This window comes from Eptatretus burgeri, chromosome 10, assembly GCF_056783735.1.
Source record: "Eptatretus burgeri isolate ZD-2024b chromosome 10, Ebu_testis_v1, whole genome shotgun sequence".
Taxonomy (NCBI): Eukaryota; Metazoa; Chordata; class Myxini; order Myxiniformes; family Myxinidae; genus Eptatretus; species Eptatretus burgeri.
Genome location: NC_140970.1, coordinates 67,200,409 through 67,225,408, shown reverse-complemented (window position 1 = coordinate 67,225,408; position 25,000 = coordinate 67,200,409). Strand labels below are relative to the sequence as shown.

Here is a 25,000-nt window from a genome sequence, read left to right as displayed (position 1 = left end):
GTACATTGCATTGCTTTTGTTTGCCTCGCCTGATTGCATACATGACTGCATATGTGTTGTGTGTGTAATAAATGTGCTTGTGTGAATGTTAACCCATTCGTTGCGTCCATTCCTCATTGAACTGCCGCATTGAGTTCGGAATAATAGCTGGCTTTTTAATAGCCGATAATAGAATCGGATCCAACAGGGCTTTCGTGATAATACCCTGCTCGGATATCCCAAAACGAAGCGAGCTGCTTAAGCGGCTCGTTTCAAGCGGGCCCTGTTGAGGTACAGTCTCTCGGTCGTCTGCCCGCTCGATTAATTAGGTATATCGACAATTCGGCGATTGACCCTGTAGCGCATGGGTAGAGTGTTGACTCGGCTGTGGTGTGCATCCAAAACACACCCGTAGCGGGATTTCGGCGTTGTTCTGAAAGCTGCGACTGGATTGTCCGTTCGGTGGGCGAGAGCGGCCGCCATTGGCTCGAAGCGGTCATCCGCACGCCGACGGGCGGAAATCCACAACACTGTTATCAAGGAGTGGGATTAAAATCCATCCCGCCTCCAAACAAATTAACGGGAATCGGATCAAGGGTGTGTAGAGCGACCCTCCGAGTTCCCCCAAATTACGGCCTTTTTAAATTGTTCCGATACGCAGAATGGCAGTTCAAGGAGAACAGGGGCACGAGGGATTAGGAATGGATTTGGAAATAGTAGAATCCATGGCCCAGGACAAGATGCCCGTGCAGGACATTAATATGCAGGTTGAACATCCCCCACAAACGAACCCAGAGGCCGAAATGGGCGCAGCGGCGGAGGCCGCGGTGTATGATTCCCCCCACCCCTTCCCTCCTCCGTGAAAATCCCTCCCCAGTCCCCAGCGAAACCGCTCACCATAATGGCGGATCGGGGCAGCTGAATTCGCTTGACATAAACCATTTGGTGGAAATGATGCAAGTAATGAATGCGAGAATGGAAAACAACATAAATACAAATGCGTGCGATATAAATGGCAATTTCAATGCCATGAGAAGCAACATGGATAAAAATATGCAAACACTGCGGGGTGATATGCAGCGCGTGGGGCAAGGCCTGCAGGCGGGCATAATGGCGATTGCGTGTGACGAAACTCTGACAACGGAGCACAAAATGGCGGCGCCATGTGCTGGAGCGAACGAGCTGGGAGGGAGTGCAACGGCTGTGCCCCCCGTGATGGAAGCATGGCAGGACAAAATAATTCGGAAGACGCATTGGGCGAGACTCGTGCAGGTGACAGAGAAAGTGACGGTGACAGAGAGGGAAAAAATTAAAAGGGGTAACTGAGACGTGTACGAGACAAGTAGAAACGAGGGAGATAATAAGGCCAAAAAAAAAAAATGTTGCATTGGCGTAACCCGCCCGACCCTAAAAATTCCGCCGACCCTACGTTTTTTTTTTTTGTTTTTTTGCTATCGAAAAATTTTGCCGACCCTATTTTATTGCTATTTTTGTTGTTTTGCTATAGTTTTCAAGTATCTTGTTGATTGCGATCGCGATCGCAAAAACCCGGAAGTGTTTCGGACAGAACCCGCTGACAAAAAGGGTGGTACTCGAGCCGGGGGAGATTTTGGGAGGGATTTATTAGGGAAAAAAAAAAAAAAAAATCCCGACCGACCTACCCTATTTTTCAGTGACCCGTTACGCCAATGCAACATTTTTTTTTTTTGGTCTAAAGGAGAAAACTGAAATGATAACAGAGACACGGGAGATATAGGAGACAGAGGGTGAATTAAAAGGAAGTAAAGACGAACACACACACATGGAGTTAGCGAGGGACAATGAGGGGAGCTCCGGGAATGTTTCGTGACCCGGTGCAAGCAGCCGGATAGCCTCCTTCAGGAACGAGGGGAGGGAATATTCCCCCTTGAAGCGGATCTCGACCAGGTGGGTCCGGTCGAGCTTTACGAGTTAGAGGGGGGAGTGCTGTAGACGGGTGCACACGGAGCTTGGGGGGTGTGTGAAGGCCCCAGAACCCCTAGTGGTAGCGCAAATCCCCAGTGCGATCGTTCCGGTGTGTGTGGTTTCGAAATGTGTGTTTACGAGTGTGGCGAAATGTGTGCTGAAACGCGCGCATTGCGTGGGTGAAAGGCAGTGTGAAAGAGACCGCGCGTGTGAGTGAAATGGAGCACTTGAGTAATATGGTGTGCGTGGGTGAAAAGTGCCTTAGTGAAAGGCCGTGTGTAAGGAAAACCGTGTGTGTGAGGGAAAAGGTCTGTGTGAAAGAAACACCGAGTGTGGAAGGAACACTGTGTGTGAGAAAAACCGCGAGTGTGAAGGAAACACCGAGTGTGGAAGGAACAGCGTGTGTAGTTTCGAAATGCGTGAGTGAAACCGCATGTGTGAGAGCGCTGTTTGTAAGGGAGATGATGGTTGGTATGCAGGAAGGCGCAACCGCGTCTCCGAGTGGAAGTGTCATGACATGGTGTTTAAGCGTCACAGCACGCAGGAGTGCGTGCGTTGAATGGCGACGATGATGGGACCAGACGAAGGACAAAGGCCGAGTAGCGGCCGTAGCTGTTTTGGGGACCGTGCCGGATTCGCACGGCAACACGCGTGGGGTCTGTGCTGTGCGTCGCACGAGGCCGCCACGTGCGCGCCTACGCGAGTGAAATCTGGTCTGGAAACGCACGCAGTGGATGTTAGCCGATCCCGCGGACGGGCAGAAGGTAGGCTGGATTATGAATTTGGAACGGATGGGTTCTCCAGGTGAGCGTGTGTGTAAAGCTCCGACGAGCAGAGCACATGTACTCGCGTGGGGAACCCCTCGAAACGCGAGGCTTGCTTTGAATGCGCAGGGTGACGTCGTGGCTGCATGGTTGGCATCCGGCAGGAGGGAAATCCCTGCCGGATGTTACCGTCCGAAAAGGGACGAGGTGCGTGAAGCGCGAACAGCTGCCATGACGTCACGGGGAAAGAGCGCAGGTTGCGAATTGCCGCGCTGGTGCACACATGGAAAAAAAAAAGCAAACCTCGCTTCGGGTGAACAGGATTCCCAGGCAGAGGGTGGAAGACCCCCCTGCCTGGGGCACAGGACACCACTAGTTAGGGGGATGGGTTAGCTTAGTTAGACCGGCTTCATGGGGCAGGGATAAGTCCTCATGGAGCCCGTGGAATGGGTTAGTTACAGGGGTTTTAGTTCAGATTTAGGATGGAGTATGGGATTTTGAGGACACTTACCGACTTTGAGTGTGTAGTGGTGATGTAGCTGAGCTACGTAGATTAAATGGAATGTGCTACTAGTTTAAGGGATGACGATGGAGCATGAGTTAGTGAAGGGATTTAGTGAGTAGAATGGCAGTGATCAGCGATGCGAGTTGAGGATTGAAAGGAAACATGTTGAGTGAGTGAGGGCCAGCGGGCCTGTGTGTGTATGGAGCGAATGTGGTATACATGGTGCGATGAGTGATTGGGGGGAGGAGTGATTCCCACCCAAGGGACCCCGGGGTCAGTATAAAGTGAGTTAGTGGGTTTGTCAAATTGACAAAATGGAGGTCGTTTTGCTGTTGGTGCGAATGTAGGCTCGAAACCTGTTTGGAGGGGTGCAGGAGCCCTGATGACGGCTGGGAGCGTGGCTGCGAACGGTGAGTATCGCTTAGTGGGTACCCCGGGCACCGGGCTAGTTGGCCGTGGTAGGCCAAGGGTCCAAGGGGGGCCGGGATAGCGTAGTGGGCACGGGTGGGCCCGCATTATGCGGGGCCCGGGACGCCATTTGCCGCGTGGGCAGTGCATTGGGCACGGGCACCCGGGGAAGGGGCCCGTGGCGCCAGCCTGCCACGTGAGCATCGAGGGGGAGTAGCCATGGAGGGCACTTCCCAGTTTTTAGGGAGCTGGTAGGCTCGGAGACAGTTGCAGGGCCCGGGGGTGCCATAGTTTAAGAATCGGTAGAGGGTAGTTCCTGCCAAGGGAGCCACGCGTCCCAGCCATGAGACCGTGCAAGGGCACAAAGCGAAAATTTGAGGGCAAGGCCCAAAATTGTGAGGAAACCAACACAGGCGACGGGGATCTTGGTTGGTAGAACCAATAAATTAAGCGAGAGGCGCCTTTGGAAAGCCCCGGGGTAGTTTAAGGTTAATAAATGTTATGGTACTTAGGAGATGTACCCCTCCGCACCATCCATCCCTTCGCTCTCGTTGTGGGCCGCTGGACTCACCTTGGGTAAGGAGATCGCTGAGATCTGAGGAGGCCATTCTGAGGCTTAGTGTGGGCCTCGACACAGGACACTAGCTCTCCTTTATTCCCCTCCAGGAAGGGAACGCAAGGGTTGGGAGTAGGCTAGGTGACATGATAGGTTAGCCGGACAGAGACTATAAACTCTGACAACGGAGGAGTTGCACAGCGCACCTTTGCCTTGTAAAGGTGGTTCGGAGACGAAATTATAAAAGATAAGAATAAAATTTAAATATAACAAAAAAATAAGTTGGGGCTAAATTTGGATTTTTGCAAACTAAGGGGGTGGGTATGGACAGAGACGGGCAAAGGCGATAGGTTGGGAGTGAGACAGTAGGGTAGGTCCGAGCCCGCCTTCCGAGTGGCCAGCACCACCGCACTCCCTCTACGAACCTCCAGAACGGGATAAGAGGCCGGCCAGCTTCACCTGCCGGCCAGCTTCACCTACCGGCCACCTTCACCTGCCGGCCTGTTTTTGCTACAAGGCCTGTGCCGGCCAGCTTCACCTGCCGGCCTGTTTTTGCTACAACGGCCTGTGCCGGCCTTGCCATGCCTTGTCTGCCTGCCTTTGCCTTGACCCCATGCTTGCTAGCCCTTGCTTGCATTTGCCCCATTCCACCCATCACCATGTGCCCCAGGATCATCGCGCAAGTTGCAGGGACTGCCCTGTAGGCAGCTGCACCACGGGACTGCATTGAGCAACCCGTGCACCGCTCATTTGTGTTTACTTGCGTCAGTACCATTCAATATTCTGCAGGGACTGCCTTGCAGGCAGCCGCACACGGGGACTGTATTGGTGCAACCCGTGCACCGTTTGTGTTCACTGCGCTCATTTCAGGGGGGAGGCCTAAGACTGCATTGGACAGCCGGCCACATTCCCCGTTTAAACCTGCATTTGTTTCATGAGCCAGAGACTGCATTTGAGCAGCCTGGCTCCCTGATTCTCTTTCCCACAGACTCCATCAGTCCTGGGCCATGGTTTAGTGTAAATTTATAAGTTAGGCCTTAGTTATTTTATAACTTGGTTTACGGATCCGCCGACGGTATATTTTCCGAAATGAAATATAAATATAAAACACATTTTTAGCCTTTTATATTTATACATTTTCTGCCGAAGGTGCAAAAGTTTCAAAACCCAAAATGTAAATGTCAGCATTTATTTTCAAAATATAATTTCATGCGTGCGCGCCAAAATGCCGAGTCACCTTTAACCGAGCTGTGCAGTCGTCTTCTGTCATTGCGTCTGAGCAGTGGCCAGCGTGATTCAGATTGACTGTTGTTTCTGGGGCGAAAGTGATTGTTTGTTGTTTTTTTGTTGTTTTTTTTTTCTATACCTTGTCAAGGCTCGTGTGAGAGCTAACCCACAACGCACATCATGTGGGACATGAGACAAGAGAGGAGAGAATGGGAAGGACAAAACAGTGGGGAACAGAGACATTAGGAGATCTGTGGAAGGGAGAGGTATGGGACGGGGAACATGGGGAATAGAAGATGGACATTACAGGGACTTTCAGGAAGGAAAACAGGGAATTTAAAGGAGGTGGGCTTGGGTGGATTATCGGGGGTTGAAAAGATCGAGGATTTGGATGGGGGATGATAAGAAGTGGTGGTGAACAGCTGTTTTGAAGGCCTGGAGGGAAGAATGGGAATGAAAAGAGTGAGGGAGTTTATTCCAAAGGCGGAAAAAAAGAGGAATGAAAGAGTGAAGGTGAGCAGTGATTCGTGATTTTGGTAGTTTTACCAGAAGGGGGTTGTTGGCGGACCTTGAGCGCCCTGCGGAAATGTGGTGGGGACAAATCGCAGAGAGAGCTTGGGGGGGGAGGCTAGAGAGGAGACGGTAGAAGACAGAAAGACAACCGACCAACCTGCGGTGAATGAGTGAGAGGCCCAAAGACTCAGCTTCATTGCAGGATATGTCAATGATCCGAAATGCCTTGGTTTCTACAAAGTGAAGCCGAGAAAGGTGTGAGGCAGGAGCACCAGCCTAGAGTGGAGAGCAGTACTCCATCAGGCTGCGGGCAAAAGCTTTGTAAGTGGTCAGGAGCTCAGGTGGGCCAAGGAAGGACTTTGCACGACGGAGGATTCCCAATCGGCGACTGGCTTTGGAGGCGAGGTTTGAAATGTGGTTTTCCCAGGAAAGGTCATGGCAGATAGTGAGACCCAGAAGCTTGAAAGAAAGGACTTCTTCCAGGGGATTGTTGGGAAAGTGGATGGGGGGGATTTTCTAAACAGTCCTTTCAAAGAGACAAAGTGAGAGTGTGAGATTTGTCCGGATTGAAAGGCATGTTCCACGTGTTGGACCAGTTTGGGATTTTATCCAGATCTGCAGTGAGCGAAGAAGCTGCTGCTTGCCACGGATGACCGATGGTATGGCAGAGGGTGGAATCATCAGCAAACAGATATAGAGGATTTTCCAGAGAGTCGGAGAGATCATTGATGAAAACCAGAAAAAGAACAGTTCCCAGAATGCTGCCTTGAGGAACTCCAGCCTGGACAGGAAGAGGGGAGGAAGGAACTCCATTTAGGGCCACACGGTGACTGCTACAGGAGAGGAAGTCTGCGAGCCATGAGTTGTTAATAAGTATGTCAGCGGTATAAATTTGAGTGACTGTATTGGTGATTTATTCACGCAACATCTTGACGACTAATATTCTGGCCGAACTATGGCATCAATTCAGTGCAACAGCAGGGATGATTCGCACGCTACTCTCGATCGTGCCGATTTTGTTTCCATCAAAGTTGTACACCGTTGTTCGTATTGAAAGATTTCGGTGCCAAGTTCGTCAAAGTTTCCCTGCGAGATGCTGATATTCACCCTAATCCTAACAGCCCACTGAAAACTAAGCTGGTTATGGCTCTGATTGACCATTTAGAGCGTGTTGACTCCGAGTAGACACCTTTTTTTTAATCATTTCCAGCACTATGCACTGGTCTGCATGCACACATCTACGACTTGGACAGTAATTTTCTCAGCATTGTTTCCATTTGTTTGATGATCCAACAGGTTCCTATAAGAAAAATATGCCAGACTATATTGTAAAAGCAAGTGTTAATCCTTCTTTTTTGTTTTTCACATCAGATGATACAGTGAACAATGGCATCCTGCATTTGAATGGTTTTCCATCCTCAATGTTTTCTTCGATCCTCCTGGTCCGGGATTTATATTTATCCCCCCCTTGTCTTTTCCATGGAACATCCGGAAAAAAATGATAAAAATAGATAATTTATAAAAATTGAAATTATAATTATATTTATATTTCGACCGACCGACCCTACATTTTAGCTGAACAACAACGTAAACCAAGTTATAAAATATCTAATGCCGAAAGGATAAGTTAAAATTGTGCATGGTTTGCGCCCCCTGCATGTTTGTCTTCGCGCCGGCAATTTATTTAAGTCGTCTGCATGAGTGGATTTGTTTAGTTAGTTCCTCAGCCCGTAGGTTATTTACTTTTGGGACACGAATACACTAAATGTCGCACTCAGGGATCCGAAGGTAAATCGTACTAGGGGAAACTTACACATGAAGGCACAGGAAAATTCGATGACTCGGGACGAGTCTGTAAAAGGGGGAGGGGGTAGTGTTACGGTTGTGGAAATTCACAGAGCACCATATAGGTCCTTCGATCAGTTATGTGGATAAGTCTGTGTTCAGATAGATTTCCCCACCGAAGTCTAAGGAAATTATTCGTGTCACCGGGCTGTGATCTTTGAGTTAGCCGTTTTTCTTTTACTATCGTTATTTTGGACCAACCGCCATTACTACCACCACAACCACCACCAACCGCATCTCGACAACCACAGCCACCTTCTCCAGAACTGCCTTCACAACAACCACCATAACCACAACCGCCCAACCACACCACCATCACAACCACCTCAACCACAACCACCACCGCGTTTCCACCTCAGCACACGGTTGCCAGAAGCCTGGCATTCATCGAGGGAGAACGGACGACGGCCTCACCCCCTCCCCCCACCGAATAACCCTGCGAGAGGAACAAAAAGCTATGGAAAAGGCAAAAGAAAGGCCCCGATCCAGGAGAAAAAACGCCCTTCTTCTGGACGTTTCCCACGCGTGCTGGAAGAAAGGGCGGGAGGCGAGGGCGGACGGAGCTCCTGATATAAGGAGGCAGCGCAGGCTCTGGTGTGAGTGTGCGTACGCTGAAGTTTTTGTCTCTCTTTTGGCTCTGTATCGTGCGCGCTCTGGCTCTCCGGCGGCGAGCTCCCTGGGACGGTCGTGCCGAGAGTGGGGAAAACGAGATTGAAGGCGCCGAGACGTCAGCGCTCTCTCGGTCAGTCGTGACAAGGTCGGATCGAGGAGGACGGAGCCCAAGAATCCAGCTCACAGTCACGATTTTCTTTCCTTTTCTTTCTGGGTTTTTGTATGAGAGTCTGTGGCGCCGTGTCTGTTAAGTAAACCTGGTTAAGTGAACGATAATAACTATAGACAAACGGTTGTAGTTCTCTTTCTGCTCGTGTCCTGTCCCCTTACCCCCATTGCTTACATACGTGCTTGTACATTGCATTGCTTTTGTTTGCCTCGCCTGATTGCATACATGACTGCATATGTGTTGTGTGTGTAATAAATGTGCTTGTGTGAATGTTAACCCGTTCGTCACGTCCATTCCTCATTGAACTGCCGTATTGAGTCCGGAATAATAGCTGGCTTTTCAATAGCCGATAATAGAATTGGATCCAACGGGGCTTTCGCGATAATACCCCGCTCAGTTATCCGAAAACGAAGCGAGCTGCTTAAGCGGCTCGTTTCAAGCGGGCCCCATTGAGGTACAGTCTTTCGGTAGTCTGCCCGCGCGATTAATTTGGTATATCGACAATTCGGCTATTGACCCTGTAGCGCGGGTAGAGTGTTGACTCGGCTGTGGTGTGCATCCAAAACACACCCGTAGCGGGATTTCGGCGTTGTTCCGAAAGCTGCGACTAGATTGTCCGTTCAGTGGGCGAGAGCGGTCGTCCGCACGCCGGCGGGCGGAAATCCACAACAATATAAAGCTTAAAATTTATTATGTTAGTACGTAGGATGCACCCGAGTAGTTGCTTGCAGTGTGCAAGCATGATGTGTGCGTGCGTGCGTATATATACAGGTAGTGGACAAAAAAAATGGAAACACGGGTAAATGAGGGACACTAAGTCTATTGAAAGCAATGGCTTCCACACAGGTGTGGCCCATGTGTTAATTAAGCAAATAACATACCAGCATGTTTATGGTCATGTAAAAGAATGCTGCACAAGTCTGGTTGCTTATAATTACAGCGAGCATGGCTAAAAAAGGAGACCTCAGTGATTTTGAAAGGGGGGTGATTGCTGTGGCGCATTTGGCAGGAGCTTCAGTGACAAAGATAGCTCAACTTGCTTATGTTTCACGAGCAATGGTGTCTAAGTTGATGTCGGCATGGAACTCCGAAGGAAAGACATCATTAGAAAAAGGCAACAGTGGGCAGAAGTGCATACTCCAGGATTGTGATATCCGTGCATTAATTTGATGTGCAAGGCAAAGCAGGTGAGCAACTGCAGATCAATTGACTGTAAATTTCAACTTATGGCGTGAGCAGCCCCGTTTCATCAAAACCGCTCTGCCGAGAACTCCACAGAGCGGGATACCAGAGTTGGGTTGCAGTGCAGAAGCCACTCATCACAACTTACAATGCACGTTTGTGAGTCTAGTGGTGCAAAGAGCACAGGCAATGAATTACTTAGCAGTGGAGAAATGTGATATGGCTAGATGAATAATCCTTCACCATGTTCTCGACAAACGGACGAGTGCACATCTGATGCCATCCCAAAGAACTCTACAACCCTGAGTGCTTGGTTCCAACAGTGAAGGGTTATGGTGGTCCTGTAGTGTTATGGGGTGCATTTTCCTGGCATGGCTTGGGTGCAGTCATTCCTTTAGATGGCAAGGTCAATGCCAATCGCCACTTCATTGGACCGAGTGATCATATTCACCCCATGTTGCAGCTTATTTTTTTTCCTGCCAGGAGGGCTGTCTTCCAGCATGACAATGCCCCAATCCACAGAGCACGTGTGGTCGCCCAATGGTTCGATGAGCATGACACCGATGTTATCCATACATCATGGCCTTCTCATTCACTAGATTTTAACCTAATCAAGCATTTATAGGATATGCTGGAATGATGCTTAAGACAGCGTTTTCCACCTCTATCAAACATGTGTAAGTTGATTGACTTTCTCATGGAAGAATGGTGCCACCTCCCTCCGGCAGAATTCCAGACACTGGCAGACTCAATGCCACGGTGAAAATAAGCCGTACTGGCCGCACATGGTGGCCCAATTCCATATTTAGTGACTTTGAACTGCTGTTTCCACATTTTTTGTGTGTGTGGGTGTGTGTATACAGTCATGGCTAAAAATATTGGCACCCTTGCACTTTTTTCAAATAATGCACCATTTCTTCCAAAAAATTGTTGAAATTAAAAAATATTTTGGTATCCACATATGTATTTCTTTGGTTGACAGTGTAACAAAACAAAAAAGCTGAAAAAATTACGAAACCTAAGCTTATTCCACACAGAAATCCTAAAATGGCCTGGACAATATGATTGGCACCTTTTAGAAGTTATTAGGAATAATTTGATTTCAAGCAGGTGATTCTCCTTTACTTTGGAATTGAACTCACCTGTGGTGTAACAGGTGCCTGCAATATAAAAAAAATCTCTCATTCAACCAGTTTGAATGGAGAAAAGGAGTCATTCTGCTGTTTTGTGTCAGTGTGTACCACAATGAGCATGGAGAAAATAAAACCAGAGAATTGTCTGAGGAGGTCAGACACAATATTGTAGCCAAGCATGGGCAATCTCAAGGCTACAAATTCATCTCCAGAGGCTTTGATGTTGCTGTGCCCACCGTATGCAATGTTATCAGGAAGTTTAAGACCCATGGCACTGCAGCCAACCTCCCTGGACATGGCCGCAAGAGAAAACTTGATCGAAGATTGCAGCGAAGGATTCTTTGAATGGTGGAGAAAGCACCACAATCAACTGCCAACCAGATTCGAGCTGACCTTCAGACACAAGGAACGACAGTTTCAACTTGCACCATCCGTCGCCACCTCGTTGAAAGGGGGTTCTATGGTAGAAGACCCCACTGCTGAGAGAGAGACATAAGAAAGCCTGACTGGAGTTTGCTAAAACACACCTGAACAAGCCAAAGTCCTGGGAGAATGTCCTGTGGACAGACGAGACCAAATTAGAGCTTTTTGGGAAATCACATCACCTCAGTTTACAGAATACAAAATGAAGCCTTCAAAGAAAAGAACACCTTCCCTACAGTCAAACATGGAGTTGGTTCGGTGTTGTTTTGGGGTTGCTGTGCTGCCTCTGACACTGGGTGCCTTGAATGTGTGTATGGCATCATGAAATCAGGAGATTACCAAGCCATTTTGGAGCGCAATGTTCAACCCAGTGTCAGAAAGCTGGGTCTCTGTCGAAGGTCATGGGTCTTGCAACAGGACAATGACCCCAAACACACTTCAAAAAGCACCAGCAATGGTTCAAGACAAAATCCTGGACTGTTCTGAAGTGGTCAGCAATGAGTCCAGATCTAAATCCCATTGAACACATTTGGGGAGATCCGAAAACAGCAGTTGGGAGAAGTCACTCTTCAAATATGGGAGAACTGGAGCAGTTTGCACAAGAAGAGTGGCCAAACTACCAGTGGAGAGGTGTGTGAAGCTCTTTCACCGCTGAAGGAAGCACTTGACTGCAGTTATTTTATCCAAAGGCTGTGCTACCAAATATCAAGTCGAGGGTGTTAATAATTTTGTCAATGCCATTTCTTTTTATTTTCTGATTTAAAAGGATATATTAAGTTCTGAATCAAAAACAATGGTTCAGTAATATTAACAGAGAAATAGAGAATTGTGGAGACCAAATACTTTTGTCAATTTCAACTTATTTTTGGAGAAATTTGTGAGTTTTTTTTTTTTTTAAAAGTGCAAGGGTGCCAATATTTTTGGCCACAACTGTGTATATACTTTTGTATATGGATGTATGTATGCATGTATATGTACACCCTTGTGCAAATTAATTGACTCAAACGTTAACAACAATGATAATGAGAATTTTAATCAAAATTATCATCTATTCGTATAATCTCATCAACTTTTGTCACATTTTAATCGGAAGTATGTCCACATTTATTGTTTATCACTTCTTGAACTTGCTTTGGCATAGAATCTATCAAGTTTTCACAGTTTTCCTTGATCTGTTTGTCATGGTACCATAGCTGCATGATGGCCTCTATTAGCTTGGTTTTCGTGGTACAGTCCATTAAGTTTCTTTCAGTCCAGGTCACAGTACCGAGAAAAACGTGACGCGACCGCTCGGAGCAGCACAAAATTGGTCCTTCAGTATATATATATATATATATATATATATATATATATATATATATATATATATATATATATATATATATATATATATACACACGAGACAGTACAATGTTTCTTGTTACATGTTTTGTGTCAAATTCACATTCTGAGGTAGTCAGCATGTGCAGAAGAGGGTTTTACATTGCAGACGCTATTTTCGAGGAGTGGAATTACACCTCTCAGCGGTAATGGTCTGTCGACGACGGACGTAGTGACGTCACCGAATGACCGATGATGTCATGACGTCCTGACGCCTCTCAGCGGTGACGCCACACGTCGCCTTGTAAACAAATGTAAAGCAAAAAGTGTTTATTCTGCTTCAGATTTGAAAGTTGACTATTGCCACTATGTGCGATGCACTCTTACAGGTACGAAGTTTCTTTCAGTCCAGGTCACAGTACCGAGAAAAACGTGACGCGACCGCGAGGAGGAGCTCAAAATTGGTCCTTCAGTATTCATATATCGATGTTCGAAAACCATGAAAAAATGTCAGTGAGTCAATTAAATGCCACAAGGGTGTATATATTGTTACGGATCTGGAAACCATTTGCATTCAACATACAGATGTCCCAAAAGTCAGTTATGTCATTAAATATGTGTGTAGTCAGATCCCCTTCCTTTTGTCTCGTGGAAGAATGAAAGGCGTGCGTTGCGATTTCTTTTCGTTAGGTTATTACATCTAACAGCCATCCCATCTGCATGACCCCTCGGCCCATTACGATTCACGGTACCATCGTGCTTGCAGCCCTCGGTTCGCGGGTCACAGCGCATCTTTGCCTGAGACGGATTCCCGAGGATGTTCGAGGCAGTTTCACCACCGCGACCTTTCTCGAACACGCGCGGAGGGAGGGTCGGCTTTCTCCAAACAAGGCCGAAACCCCGCCCCGGAAAGGTATGCAGTGGGACCCTGTCCAATCAAAGGCGGACAGTGAGGTGTGTTCACCAAGGCACCTCCCTGCTGAGGGAGGTCCATAAATATCCCTGAGCACTCTCTGAGAGCAGAGTTTTGTTGGATTTTTGCTGTCACGAAAGGGTTTATGCTGTCAGGAGGGTTGAGCAGAAGGTCGTCAAGGAGGCGAACGTGTCTCTGCTGGCCCTCTACAAGGAAGGAAAGAGCGACCCTGACCCCCCTCCGTGGACCCCGGCCATTCACCACCCAAGCTCCGCCATGAACCTCGAGTCCCACACGTGCAACTGGGGACCAAACCAGCGACCATTGTCAGGTGCCGCAGTACGGAGTACCCCCTTTCTCCGACGGCCAGGTACCCATCCAAACTCTGACCCCCAGCTTGTCTCTCTCCTCGGCTGCGAGGGTCCAATGAAGAACTCTGAGTTTCTTTTCATTTGTGTGTGTCTGCTTGTGGGTCTGTCTTTAAGTAGAACTGAATAAGTGTTTTTGGATCATTGTAAACACTTCTTGCATATTCGCGTTAAGTCTTGCTTTGTGTCTTCATTTACTGTAAATATAACTTGTTAGAAATGTTCCCAGTTCGTTTCCGTCCCTTCTTGAATTGGTCTAGCATGGTTCGGATCTGAGTTTAGGCGGGGTTTTATCCCCGATAATCCGTTCATGCCAGCCGGCACGGCTTTGGCAGTTTCCGCTCGGCTGCATCCAAACCGGAGTTGGTAGTCGGTAGTTGAATCTCTACCGTAATCGGTAGAGTGACCCGGTTCGAGCAAGACGTGCCGAGGGCGTGGTTTCCCCGGTAGTTAATTAGGAAAATTGGTTATAGACAAATAGACCCTACGTTATGCGGTTGAAATATTGGCGACCACGGTCGGTTAAACGACCCGCTGGCTCGCGGAGTTATCCGAGCGACGACCTACAATTCCAGGAGTTTGGTGGGAGATGATGCAAGCTTTCCCCACCGAGTGGTCTTTCTCGCCACTGACCCCCGGCCCACAACAATATGTGTGTGTGTGCGTGCGTGCGTGCGTGTGTCCGACCTATCAGTGGGAGACAAAACGTAAACTGTTCAGGCTGGCGGATTGAGGTATGCGCTCTACTCAGTGCTGTTCTAGTTTCAAGTGTATTTGCATGCTCGTGTTCTTTGACAAATTTCGTATTTATTAGATGCATCAGTACTTCAGCTCTATGCCTTCTGCTCTCAAGGGATTGTAAGCTTGATTGAGAATTCAAGAAAAGCCTGAAGAGGTTGTTAAACTGCTGGGCAAGTCAGTTTTAGGGAGGTAGGTTTATGTGTGTACCAAGTATGAGCATTTTTATTGGTTCTTCCTCATTTAAATTATAGCAGAAATTGGCCCACATTATGCAATTTTCACCTTGAAGATGACATGAAGATGTGCATCCGGCTGTTCACAGAAAGGCCCCAAGGAATGTATTCCCGAGGAGCAGGAGCTAGAAGGTCGAGAGGAGGGAGACGAAGAGGATGATTTCCCAGATGCCAACATGGACAATGGAGAGCTTGAGTTTGCAGCAGCTGAGGACTGTGAACCCTGGGGTGATCAGCAAGCAGATGCCAACTCACCTGAAGGTAGCCTTTCTAAATTTTTATTCAATGTTAATTTTAAGATTCGTAGTTCTCAAATGGCTTGGCAATTGCTTTCATGAAAAGACCTTGATTGAAAAAAAAAAATTCAGCATCATGTATGGACTTAAGAATGTGCATTGTTGACCATAAACAAAATGGGTCTTCTTTTAACCTAGTGTGTTTATTCATTGCGGTGCCCCTTTGACCACTAAAGTTAATAGAAAGCATAGCTCTTCTGATGGGAGTTATTTTATTTTTACAGCGGTTTGAGGCAGGCAATTGATGGTTAATTATTGCCTCTTTTTTTTTTTGGAATGCCATTTGCTATTTAATGTGAAAAAGACGACACCCGCAAGCAAAATGCTCTGATGTTCTTCTTGTCCTGCAGATAACACCACAGACCGATTAAAGTTGAATGGCCAGCCAACATCCAGCACAGCCTCTTCTCCAAAAGATAACATTTCTACTTGTGGGAACACGAGTCAAGCTCAACCAAGGCCAGATATCAACACCACGCAAAAGGGACCTCGGATTGACAAGCAGGAAGAGGCAGTGGCAAATGGGCAAAAACCAGCGCACAGTGTGCCACAAGGTATGCAGGTTACCACTGGTTCTGCTGCAGTTTGTTTGTCGTAGAACGATTCCCATTTTGTAAGGACCACCCGAGTTTTACCTTGGTGTTTAAAATGTCAGTGAAAGGAGATGCTCATTCTCGTATACATCGCACCCAATTTATACACTTTAAAGTACCTATTATTCCTGGGAATTATCTTTCACTGTTTTTCTTTTAAAAGTTGTTTCACGATATGTTCACACATCAAACGTGCCAAAATATTGAGAAACTTAAATTGTGTTCAAGACCATAATTAATCTACCAGATGCCACACCTAATAAACATCGAGATTCGAGGCCTGGCGTAAAAAGTACAGGAGGGTGACATGACTCATGAAACCATTGACATTCCAACACAATACAACCCATTAATAAAATTATCAAGGATGGGATGGTGCAGGATGGAAAGGAAGAGGAAGGTAAGTGCACAACAGCAACACGACATGCATACACCTCCACAAAACTTGACCATGCCACAATAGCTCACTACTACATGGAATGAAAACACATGACACAACAATGCCACGCGCACTAACTCATCACCCCCACCAGCTCTCCTAAAAAACACACCAGCACACTACACGTATACACCTCCCAAAGAACCAAGTTAAAAGGAAACTGGAAGTGTGTGAGAGGACATACTTTCGCACATCAAACGTACTGGAATTAAAAAAAAAAAAAAAAAAACCATTATGAAACCTAAATTGTGTTCGACAACATAAGATGTCATATTTTGAGCAAATAAGGCAGTACGATGTAAATATGAAGTTTTTATTTCGATCATTCTCAATCGTTTTGTCACAAGATTCGCTCAAAGCAACAGATCTCTGTGGAAATGGATAACAACTACCAAGCCACCAACTTTGCCTGGTGTTCCAAACCGTCAACTCTGTGATGTACAAGTTCGATATAGACCATGCAGACTGCAAATGAAGCAGTCGAAACAGTTATCGGTTCTCGATAGAGAAAGCATGGCAAATGCAACTACGACAATGAAACAAGCCAAAATTTTCTGAACAGCAGTTGAAGTCAGCATGGCAAAAAAAAAATGCAACTAGGGATATTTATTCACTGGACGTAACTTTCGCCGAAATGACTTGACTGTGAAAAGTGCATACGTTAGAACTATGTCGGAGAGAAGTACTTTACAGCATAATTTTCAATATAGTGTACCTTCACATCGGTGCATTTGCTGAATTTGCCCTTCAAACTGTCTTTGCTAGTAGAATAAAAGTTTTTATATTCTTAGCTATGTCTTGGTTGGTTCATCCAATTCCTCTAGTGGGACTTGTAGTTGGAGTTCATATATATATATATATATATATATATATATATATATATATATATATATATATATATATATATATATATATATAACATGCATGTAACAGGTAAATGTTGCTGGGGTTTTGTTTCTGGCTCTTTGGTAGGTAATCCAAGCCTGATGTTGGCTTAATGGCTAGGGTGGTGGGCTTCGGATCCAAGGATCTTGAGTTCAAATCCCACCTGGCTGTTGAATTAATACCAGGTGGGGTTGACTCGGCCTGTCATCCTTCCGAGGTCGGAAAAATGAGTGCCAGCTTGCTGGTATCCTGTGTCGGAGTGGCTACCTGTCCAGGATTGTGTCCAATAGCCAAGGAGACTGCTTAAGCAGCACCAACGCTTTGCACAGAGTATGGTCCCATTTGATGGATGGATGGACTACCTACCAAGCTAGCTATCATGTGCAGCCTGTGGCTGCTGGTTGCATCATTTTCTGGGGGTGCTGCTGATGCAGTGTGCTGTGCCCTCTATGACCAGTAAGCTGGAACTCATTTTGCCGACATTGGAATGATGGAAAAACAAATGAAGAATTAAACAGGCATTGCAGGAAAACAGACAAAGAGCAGATACTTATTACTATGCCTTACTTAACGATTAAACATGAGGCAAGGGTACCCAGCAGATCATTCGGGGGGGGGGGGGGGAGAAATCCGGTCCCGGTTTACCAAGGCAGGAGTCGTCATGCGTCAAATAAAATGTCCCAAAATGTGTGAGCGTGCCTTGGTCCGTTGCCAGCGCCCTGCCTCGCCATGCACCCACCTGCAAACAGGCTTGAACACCAATCAACGTCACGTCGTCACCCCCAGGAACCAGGAATGCCAAGAATCAGGTACGAGCAGAACCAGCAGGAACGGTCCAACCGTTACCCACCGTCAGGAGCTATCAGGAGCCCTAATCAACAGACAGCTGTAAGACGCTGTGAGGAGCTGTAACCAGCTGTCACCAACACTCAACTGTCACTGATTCACCAACTGACAGGAAAGCGGTCCTCCCGTCCTTTTTATAGGCGATCAGACTGGGCAGAGCCTCAAGCAGACTTCAGCCAAATCCAGCTTGCCTGTTGGCACATCGTTGCACGTGACAAACCATCAACCTCACGATCATCCCTTCCTTACCAGAGTGAGATGCAACCCCATATCAACATAGGCCTGCCTTACGATGCCGTGTTTGGGGTGCTGGGCGAACGGCAGAAAGCAGCCATTTGATAGAATTACCAAACGAAAACATGAAGCGCTCACAAAACGTCAACAACAACCATCAGCTCTCCATTCAGCCCGACACGACCAAGAGCCAGCCAGCGTCCACAGAGATGCCAAACGGGGCGTCATACGTCGATGGAAAAGGTATGGGTGAGGTAAATGATCCACATTTACATAAAATGATCCATATTTGACCATCAGAATAACTGCTAAGGAAAAGCGCACGGTGTGCTAAATCAGATGTCCTGTAAGTCCAAAGTGTAAATATATCGTCCACCTCCAAGCCAATGTGTCCCAATGGAAAAAGGGTAGACGAGCCTCCGTTGGGCTAACGGCTATCTCGCGTGCATGAACGTGTCGTAAAGAGGAAAAGGCTATCCCATAAGAAAGGGAATCTGTTCTATATCCTTTTCCAACGCATCAAAGTGTTGGAATCTCACTAGACAAGGGGATGGGTCTATCCTGGACATGCCTTTATGGAAATAACTGTCTGAGGGCCTGAATGTTATATGCATTAGGTGGATCCAATTCTGAAATCCATAACAACATATTTTAAATGTTTATTTTAATTGTGATGTGTTTATTTCTGGCTGCCGCCGACCTTCCTCAAATTTTTTTTTCGAATCCCAGGAACTGATAAATTCTGGAAACATTGGTGAATATACATTACAGATGGTTTATTGACATTACATTACATTACATTACATTACATTACATTACATTACATTACAATACATTATATGTTCAATGACATTACATGACATGTTCAATTTGTTGTTCCTCATGAGAAATACACGGTTCAATGCGCTGTGCAAAATCGCAATGAACACGGTGCATTCATGCAGCATTTCCATCAATCCCTGCACATGCATCTGTGATGCGTTGCCTCAGATGATTTGTGTCTCCGATTTTCACTGAATAAACCTGCACCTTCAGCATACCCCAGAAGAAGTAATCATGGGGGTTCAGATCTGGTGAGCATGCAGCCCACTCCACAGGGCCACGTTGTCCATTCCAGTAAGGGAAATTATCATCCAACCATTCCTTGTTTCCAGACTTTATGGCCACCCTGTAGTTCATCCACATTTATGGTGCCAAAAGTGCTGCTCAATGATGCCAAAGAATAACCGTCCCCATTCATAGAACATTTTGAACTCCCCTTGTAGTTTGGGTGGCTATTTACATGCAGAGTGCTCTCGTTGCAGAAGTCCCACCAAATACCACTTCTGTTCCTGCACTTGGTGTACCGGCTTCATCGACCAGCTCTGGCAGGAAAGATGGAGCTACAGGCCAAGACCATGATGACGAGGATGGCATGCAACACTTGGAACAGGTGAGCTTTGCTTTTGTTACCTTTCATCAAGTGTCTTGTGAAAAGTACTGGGAAGTTTGACTTGAAGACATGGTGAAGGGTATTGGAATGCTGTTGATCTACTTAAGCTTTAGCTTTGCATTTAAAATACATCAGTAATGGTAACTGTTTTGCTCGATTTGATGGTAATCCATTCCATCTCCCTCCATCTCTCTTTGATTCACCCCTTGGCCTTGTGTCACGGATTGTATTTTCATTCACTGATCTATACAACATATATCACAAAAAAAAAACACATTTCAGATTGACTTGTAGATTACTTTTGTATAACCTAAACACATGGCATACAAGGGGTTTTTCATAAAACTCAAAGTATTCCTGTAACAAGATGTAGAAAACAGAAATAAAAATATGAAATACATGATGTACCTTAGGAGGCAGAGAAGATGGTAGCTTTATTGCAAGACACCTCATTGGATGAAGACAACTTGGAAGGGAAAAACAAGGCGTCGGCTCTTCCGCTGTCACATGAAGCGGCAATGAAGTGGTTCTACAAAGACCCACAAGGGGAAATCCAAGGTAACTCAGAAATTTCATTGTTGTGCTTTGCTCGAGATGTTAGATGATCAAATTTAACCCTTTTTGTTTGCAACACCATGGCTTGGTAAATGCTAGTGCTTTGTACCTTTTCACTTTTTTTTTAAGGTCCTTTCACCAACCAAGAGATGGCAGAGTGGTTCCAGGCTGGATATTTCACCATGTCCCTTTTAGTGAAGAGGGGTTGTGATGAAGGTTTTCAAGCCCTTGGGGAGGTCATAAAGATGTGGGGTCGAGTCCCTTTTGTTCCTGGCCCCGTTCCTCCACCCTTCTTGGTGGGTTTCTGGGCTAAAAATGGACTGCATGACATTCCATAAACATCATTAACAATCTTGAGTCTGGTTTAACTTGTTGTTTTCTTAATGAAGAATGTCTGTTCATGTGCAGAGCGATCCAGATCAGGAGAGGATGAAGAGGCAGCGGGAGTTGGCCATGATTCAGATGCAATTGCAGTACCAGCAGTACTTACAGGCCCAGATATACACCAGGTACGTCCTTGTGAAGGTACGTTCCACGTTGTGCTTATTTTATGAAATCGTTAGTTTCCCTATCAAGAGTTCTTTCTTGAGTCATTGAGAACGATTCTTCCACAGGCACTGCTCACAGATTGCACAGCTGCAGCAAAAAGCTGCCTTGGGACAATTGACTCCACAGCAGCAGCAGCATTTGGCCATACTCTTACAGCAGGGGCCTTCACTCAAGCAGAGGTCAGTGGTCGGGTCAATGCCAAACTTGATGCAATACCATCATGTGGAGGCCATTGATTTTTCAGGTTTCAAAAAAAAACCAACCCCCCCCCCCCCACCTCCAGTCACAACTGAAGTCTTACATATTATTGAAATGATTCTAAAATGGCACTTGCTTTACCAACACTCTTGCCAGTAATTAACCATGAGTCCCTCCCGTATTTAAGACCAAAAATCCACAAAAGCATATAATCCAGGAATAGAACGACCTGTTGTTTGTTTACAATTCAAATTGTTGCTTGATGTTACCATTGAAGTATGTTATGGCTATCACGTTTGTCTGTTTCCATTTAGATGCGTGTACTGTGAGAAGCTGTGCTTTACGTCAGTTGGTTGTCACCACTGGCATCCAAATGGCATATTTGGCGATTGCTGCCTGACGTGGATATCGGCATTGCATAGTCATAGGCTTCCAGAAAGTAGCAACATTTATTGGCATAGGGATTTGCTCAGCGTTTAACATCTTGGAGATGAGCCACCCTCCAAGATTTTAGGGGTAGGTTAATTCAAGCCAGGGATTTTTGATAGTCTTTGATGTTATGGGACATGGCCAAACTGCCAGGGGTCGAATATCCCCATGGTTTTACAATACGAAAATGCAGGATGCTGCTCGATGTGCTTTGAAAGCATTTTGATGACTTGTTAAAGACACCATTGAAGGATTAATGATCTTTGCTTTTTCTTTTTCTGGTTTCTTGTTGAGGTGGTGATCCATCTTTGCCCCAAACGTCGTTTTCTCAGTGCATGCCAGCATGTTGGTCGAGCCTCAGATCTTCAACAAAATTGTAGACAGTGTATGCCAAGCAGTCACGAGTTACTTCGAAGCCAGTCGAGGCTGTCATTAATTGTGTGCATTTATTTATTTATTTATTTATTTTTTTGATGCAGCTCATATCGAGTTGAAGCTCAACATTTATTTTTTGTTTGTTTGTTATCTCAATGATTGTTTCAACAATCATGCCTTTGCCGTCTTCCTGCTTGAAGAAGCCCTTGTCGATGTGAACATGGATGGTGTGGTCATCGACGCCATCAAACCACGAGTTCCAAGTGGACATGGGAACTTGGAGGACACTTCACCTTGGTCTCTAGGCAGAAATTCTTTATGAAATAGCATGTAGTGGGCCTTGCATGCTGCTCTCTTGAAGAAACCAGACTTCATAATTTTTACGGTCGTGGCAACCCTGGCAAATTGTGGTCAATGCTGGGAAACTTCAGCTGACAAATTTATGAAGTGAGCCAAACAGGGTGCAGGACACCTGGGGAATATTTTCTGAAGGTCCTCCCTTCTTGCAGTAAGCTGTAGCTGCTGACAACAGCAGTGACATCTCTAAAATTGATGCCAAAATTATTCACAGGTTGAATGATTACTTGGCTAATTGTCAAATTGGTGCCAATCTACGATCCTCCAGGCCTTGCACCGGCCCACGTTATTGGGATTTTGCAGCACAGAAAGCTGCAAGATCTCAGCTTTTTAGGCTAACTGAGAAAGTTCTCCAACTCTTTTGTCATGCAGTGGCACAGCCCTTTCTCTCAGGTACTTTAACAAGTATTGTTGGCTTCTTTCAGAAGTTTTGTGAGCCGTTTTAGGAAACAAACCTTATCTGCCACACACGATATATGGAAACCAGCCCTAATCAGCATTGCTGTGAAAGGGTTACGCGCATGCACGCTGAGTATTCTGGGTCAGATCAAGTCATTTCAAAAGTCCCGTGTTGAAGACACGTTCCACAATTGATCCTTGAGGCTTTTGAAATCCCTCTTTGTTAGCACGAACAGCATACTTTCACAGGGTTTATGAGTACCTGATACAAATATTTGTGCCTTTGATGATCATAAGGGGAAGCATGGTGTTTTTATTTTTTTTTATTTTGTCAGATACATGCTCATGGCATTTCTTCCATTTTTATTTTAGGGCACAGGAGCAGCAGGGCCTTCTTCCACAGGTTTCTCGTTCCATGTCTACTCCGGACCCCGGAAGCTCGCTCTGGGACAAACAGTCGGCAGGTTAGTTGTTTCCCTTTATTCAGTCGATTGTCAAGTGCATTGTGTGCAGGTTGAGTCAAGTACAGTGGATGGCCATCTCATCTTCCATGTTTGCCAAAATAAAATGAAGTACTGCACACACTGTAACCAGTCAAAGCATGTTCAGATTCAACAGTTGAAATGACAAAACCTTGTGTTGAGTAATAGTCTATGGTACATGCAACTCAGTCTTTCCTTTCAACAGGTCATTTTATCTCTCTTGTTTACCTGATTCATATGAGTAGCTTGTTGAGTAGCTGTGTTTTAAGGAACACACGTTGACGGATTAAAAAATTTTTTTTTTAATGCTTCTGCTGATTCAGTCGGAGGCATTATGTTTTTGGGTTGTCCGTACGTCGGTCCATGCTAATTTTCTCTCTTTTCTCTGCAACCGCTTATCCGATTGACATGAAATTTTCACCATTGGTGTGAATACTCATGTGGAATATTTTTTATGATTATGATGTCATTGGTCACATGGTGTGGCAGCCATGTTGGAAAAAAAGAAAAACTTGGGACCTTGAAATCTGAAACTGCTTCATGGAAAAAAAATTGAAACTTGGCACATTTCAAGTACTCCGCATGGGAAATAGGTTTGATTTTTTTTGATGATGTCATAGGTGCCTTCGTTATAACGTCATAATTGCATACGTCAAACACTTTATCCGATCATTATGAAAATTGTTGAGGGTCGTCTCGGGCTAAACTCTATTATGACATAATCGGTCACGTGGTTCGGCAGCTATATTGTTTTTAACATAAAAGTCTTCTTCCCTAAAATGGCTGAATAGATTGAGGTGAAACTTTACAGGTATGATCGCTTATCGATGCTGTTTGTGTGCGCTCTGTCCTCCAAATACTGAACATTAAGTGAGATGAGAAAGCAGCATGTACCATCTTTTAAGTCTCCAGTAGGAGTTTTTTATTGTCCCTATAAGATAGTTTCTGATTCATTTGGTTGCAATTATTTTCTGTCAGGATGTGAGATGTTCCACTGCCTCAATTTCCTTGTGTTTAATTGTGACTGTGCAAGATATATGGCTAAATTGTAACATTTCCCATTGTTCATTCTCATCATGGTTCAAACTTGTTTGTTTTTTCACTATCTCCAGAGCACAAGGAGAGTACATGGGCAGCTTAAGGCACTCCTGTGATTTTCGGTGTTGTATTAGGAGAAGGAAAAAAAAGGGAGGAGAATAGAAAATAAGTTAATTAATAATGAGGGTTTGTTTGGTGACGGAAATTATAATAATTATTAACCTTCGCCATCTTTGAAGATGGATGGAGGTTACTGTTTTCACCCCTTTCTGTTTGTTTGTTTGTGAACAGTATTACGGAAAAACTCCTCAACAGATTTCGACGAAACTTGGTGGGGGGGGTTAGGTATGGTCCAAGGATCATGCCATTAAATTTTGGACTTGGTCCCCCCCCCGCCCCAAAAAATTGTTCGAGAAATTTTTTTTTTGTATTTCTTCATGTTTTAAGTGATTTCCAACCCCCCCCCCAAAAAAAAAAATTGTTACCCCCTCCCCAAAAAATAGAGAAATATATATTTGCATTTCTACATGTTTTAAGTATTTCCAACCCCCCCCCAAAATATTTTTTTGCATTTCTACAAGTTTTAAGTGATTTCCAACCCCCCCCCCCCCCCCAAAAAAAAAAAAAATTGTTAGAGAAAAAAAATTTTTGCAACTTTTTTTTCAACAAAATTTCGATTTCTATTTTTTGCATTTCTACATGTTTTAAGTGATTTCCAACCCCCCCCCCCCCCCAAAAAAAAAATGGAAAAAAGAACTATAACTGTCAGCACTGTTGACATCATATTTAATGAATAAGATATAAGGTTCACTTGAGTGACCCAGCAGTATTGACGGTGGAGGTTTTGCACTCTCCCGAGTGCTCCCCCTCTAGTTTTGCTTTGGGTTGCATTTATGAGGACAGATACACAATTAGAATAAGAGGGTTTATCTTTGTAAAACGATCCACAACATTAAGGGCTTTCCTCATCAAACATGCGACAGAGTAGTTTCAAATTGGGTTGAACTGCAGCTCTCTTTGATGATACAGTACTTGTTGTTGCTTTGTGATTCTTTTAT

At 45.5% G+C, this 25,000-nt stretch overlaps 1 protein-coding gene and 1 pseudogene across 1 annotated transcript in view; one reads left to right on the top strand and one right to left on the bottom strand.

The window, feature by feature from the left end:
- GIGYF2 (GRB10 interacting GYF protein 2) overlaps positions 1-25,000 on the top strand; it is a 412,728-nt gene that overhangs the window by 219,540 nt on the left and 168,188 nt on the right. Inside the window, exons 11-18 of the mRNA XM_085898803.1 lie at positions 14,925-15,096; positions 15,482-15,685; positions 19,433-19,560; positions 19,974-20,118; positions 20,245-20,411; positions 20,524-20,624; positions 20,730-20,843; positions 22,795-22,886. Of these exons, the coding sequence (XP_085754929.1) occupies positions 14,925-15,096; positions 15,482-15,685; positions 19,433-19,560; positions 19,974-20,118; positions 20,245-20,411; positions 20,524-20,624; positions 20,730-20,843; positions 22,795-22,886 (1,123 nt within the window). The remainder of the gene's footprint in view (positions 1-14,924; positions 15,097-15,481; positions 15,686-19,432; positions 19,561-19,973; positions 20,119-20,244; positions 20,412-20,523; positions 20,625-20,729; positions 20,844-22,794; positions 22,887-25,000) is intronic.
- Positions 21,208-22,523, bottom strand: LOC147018761 (uncharacterized; annotated as a pseudogene).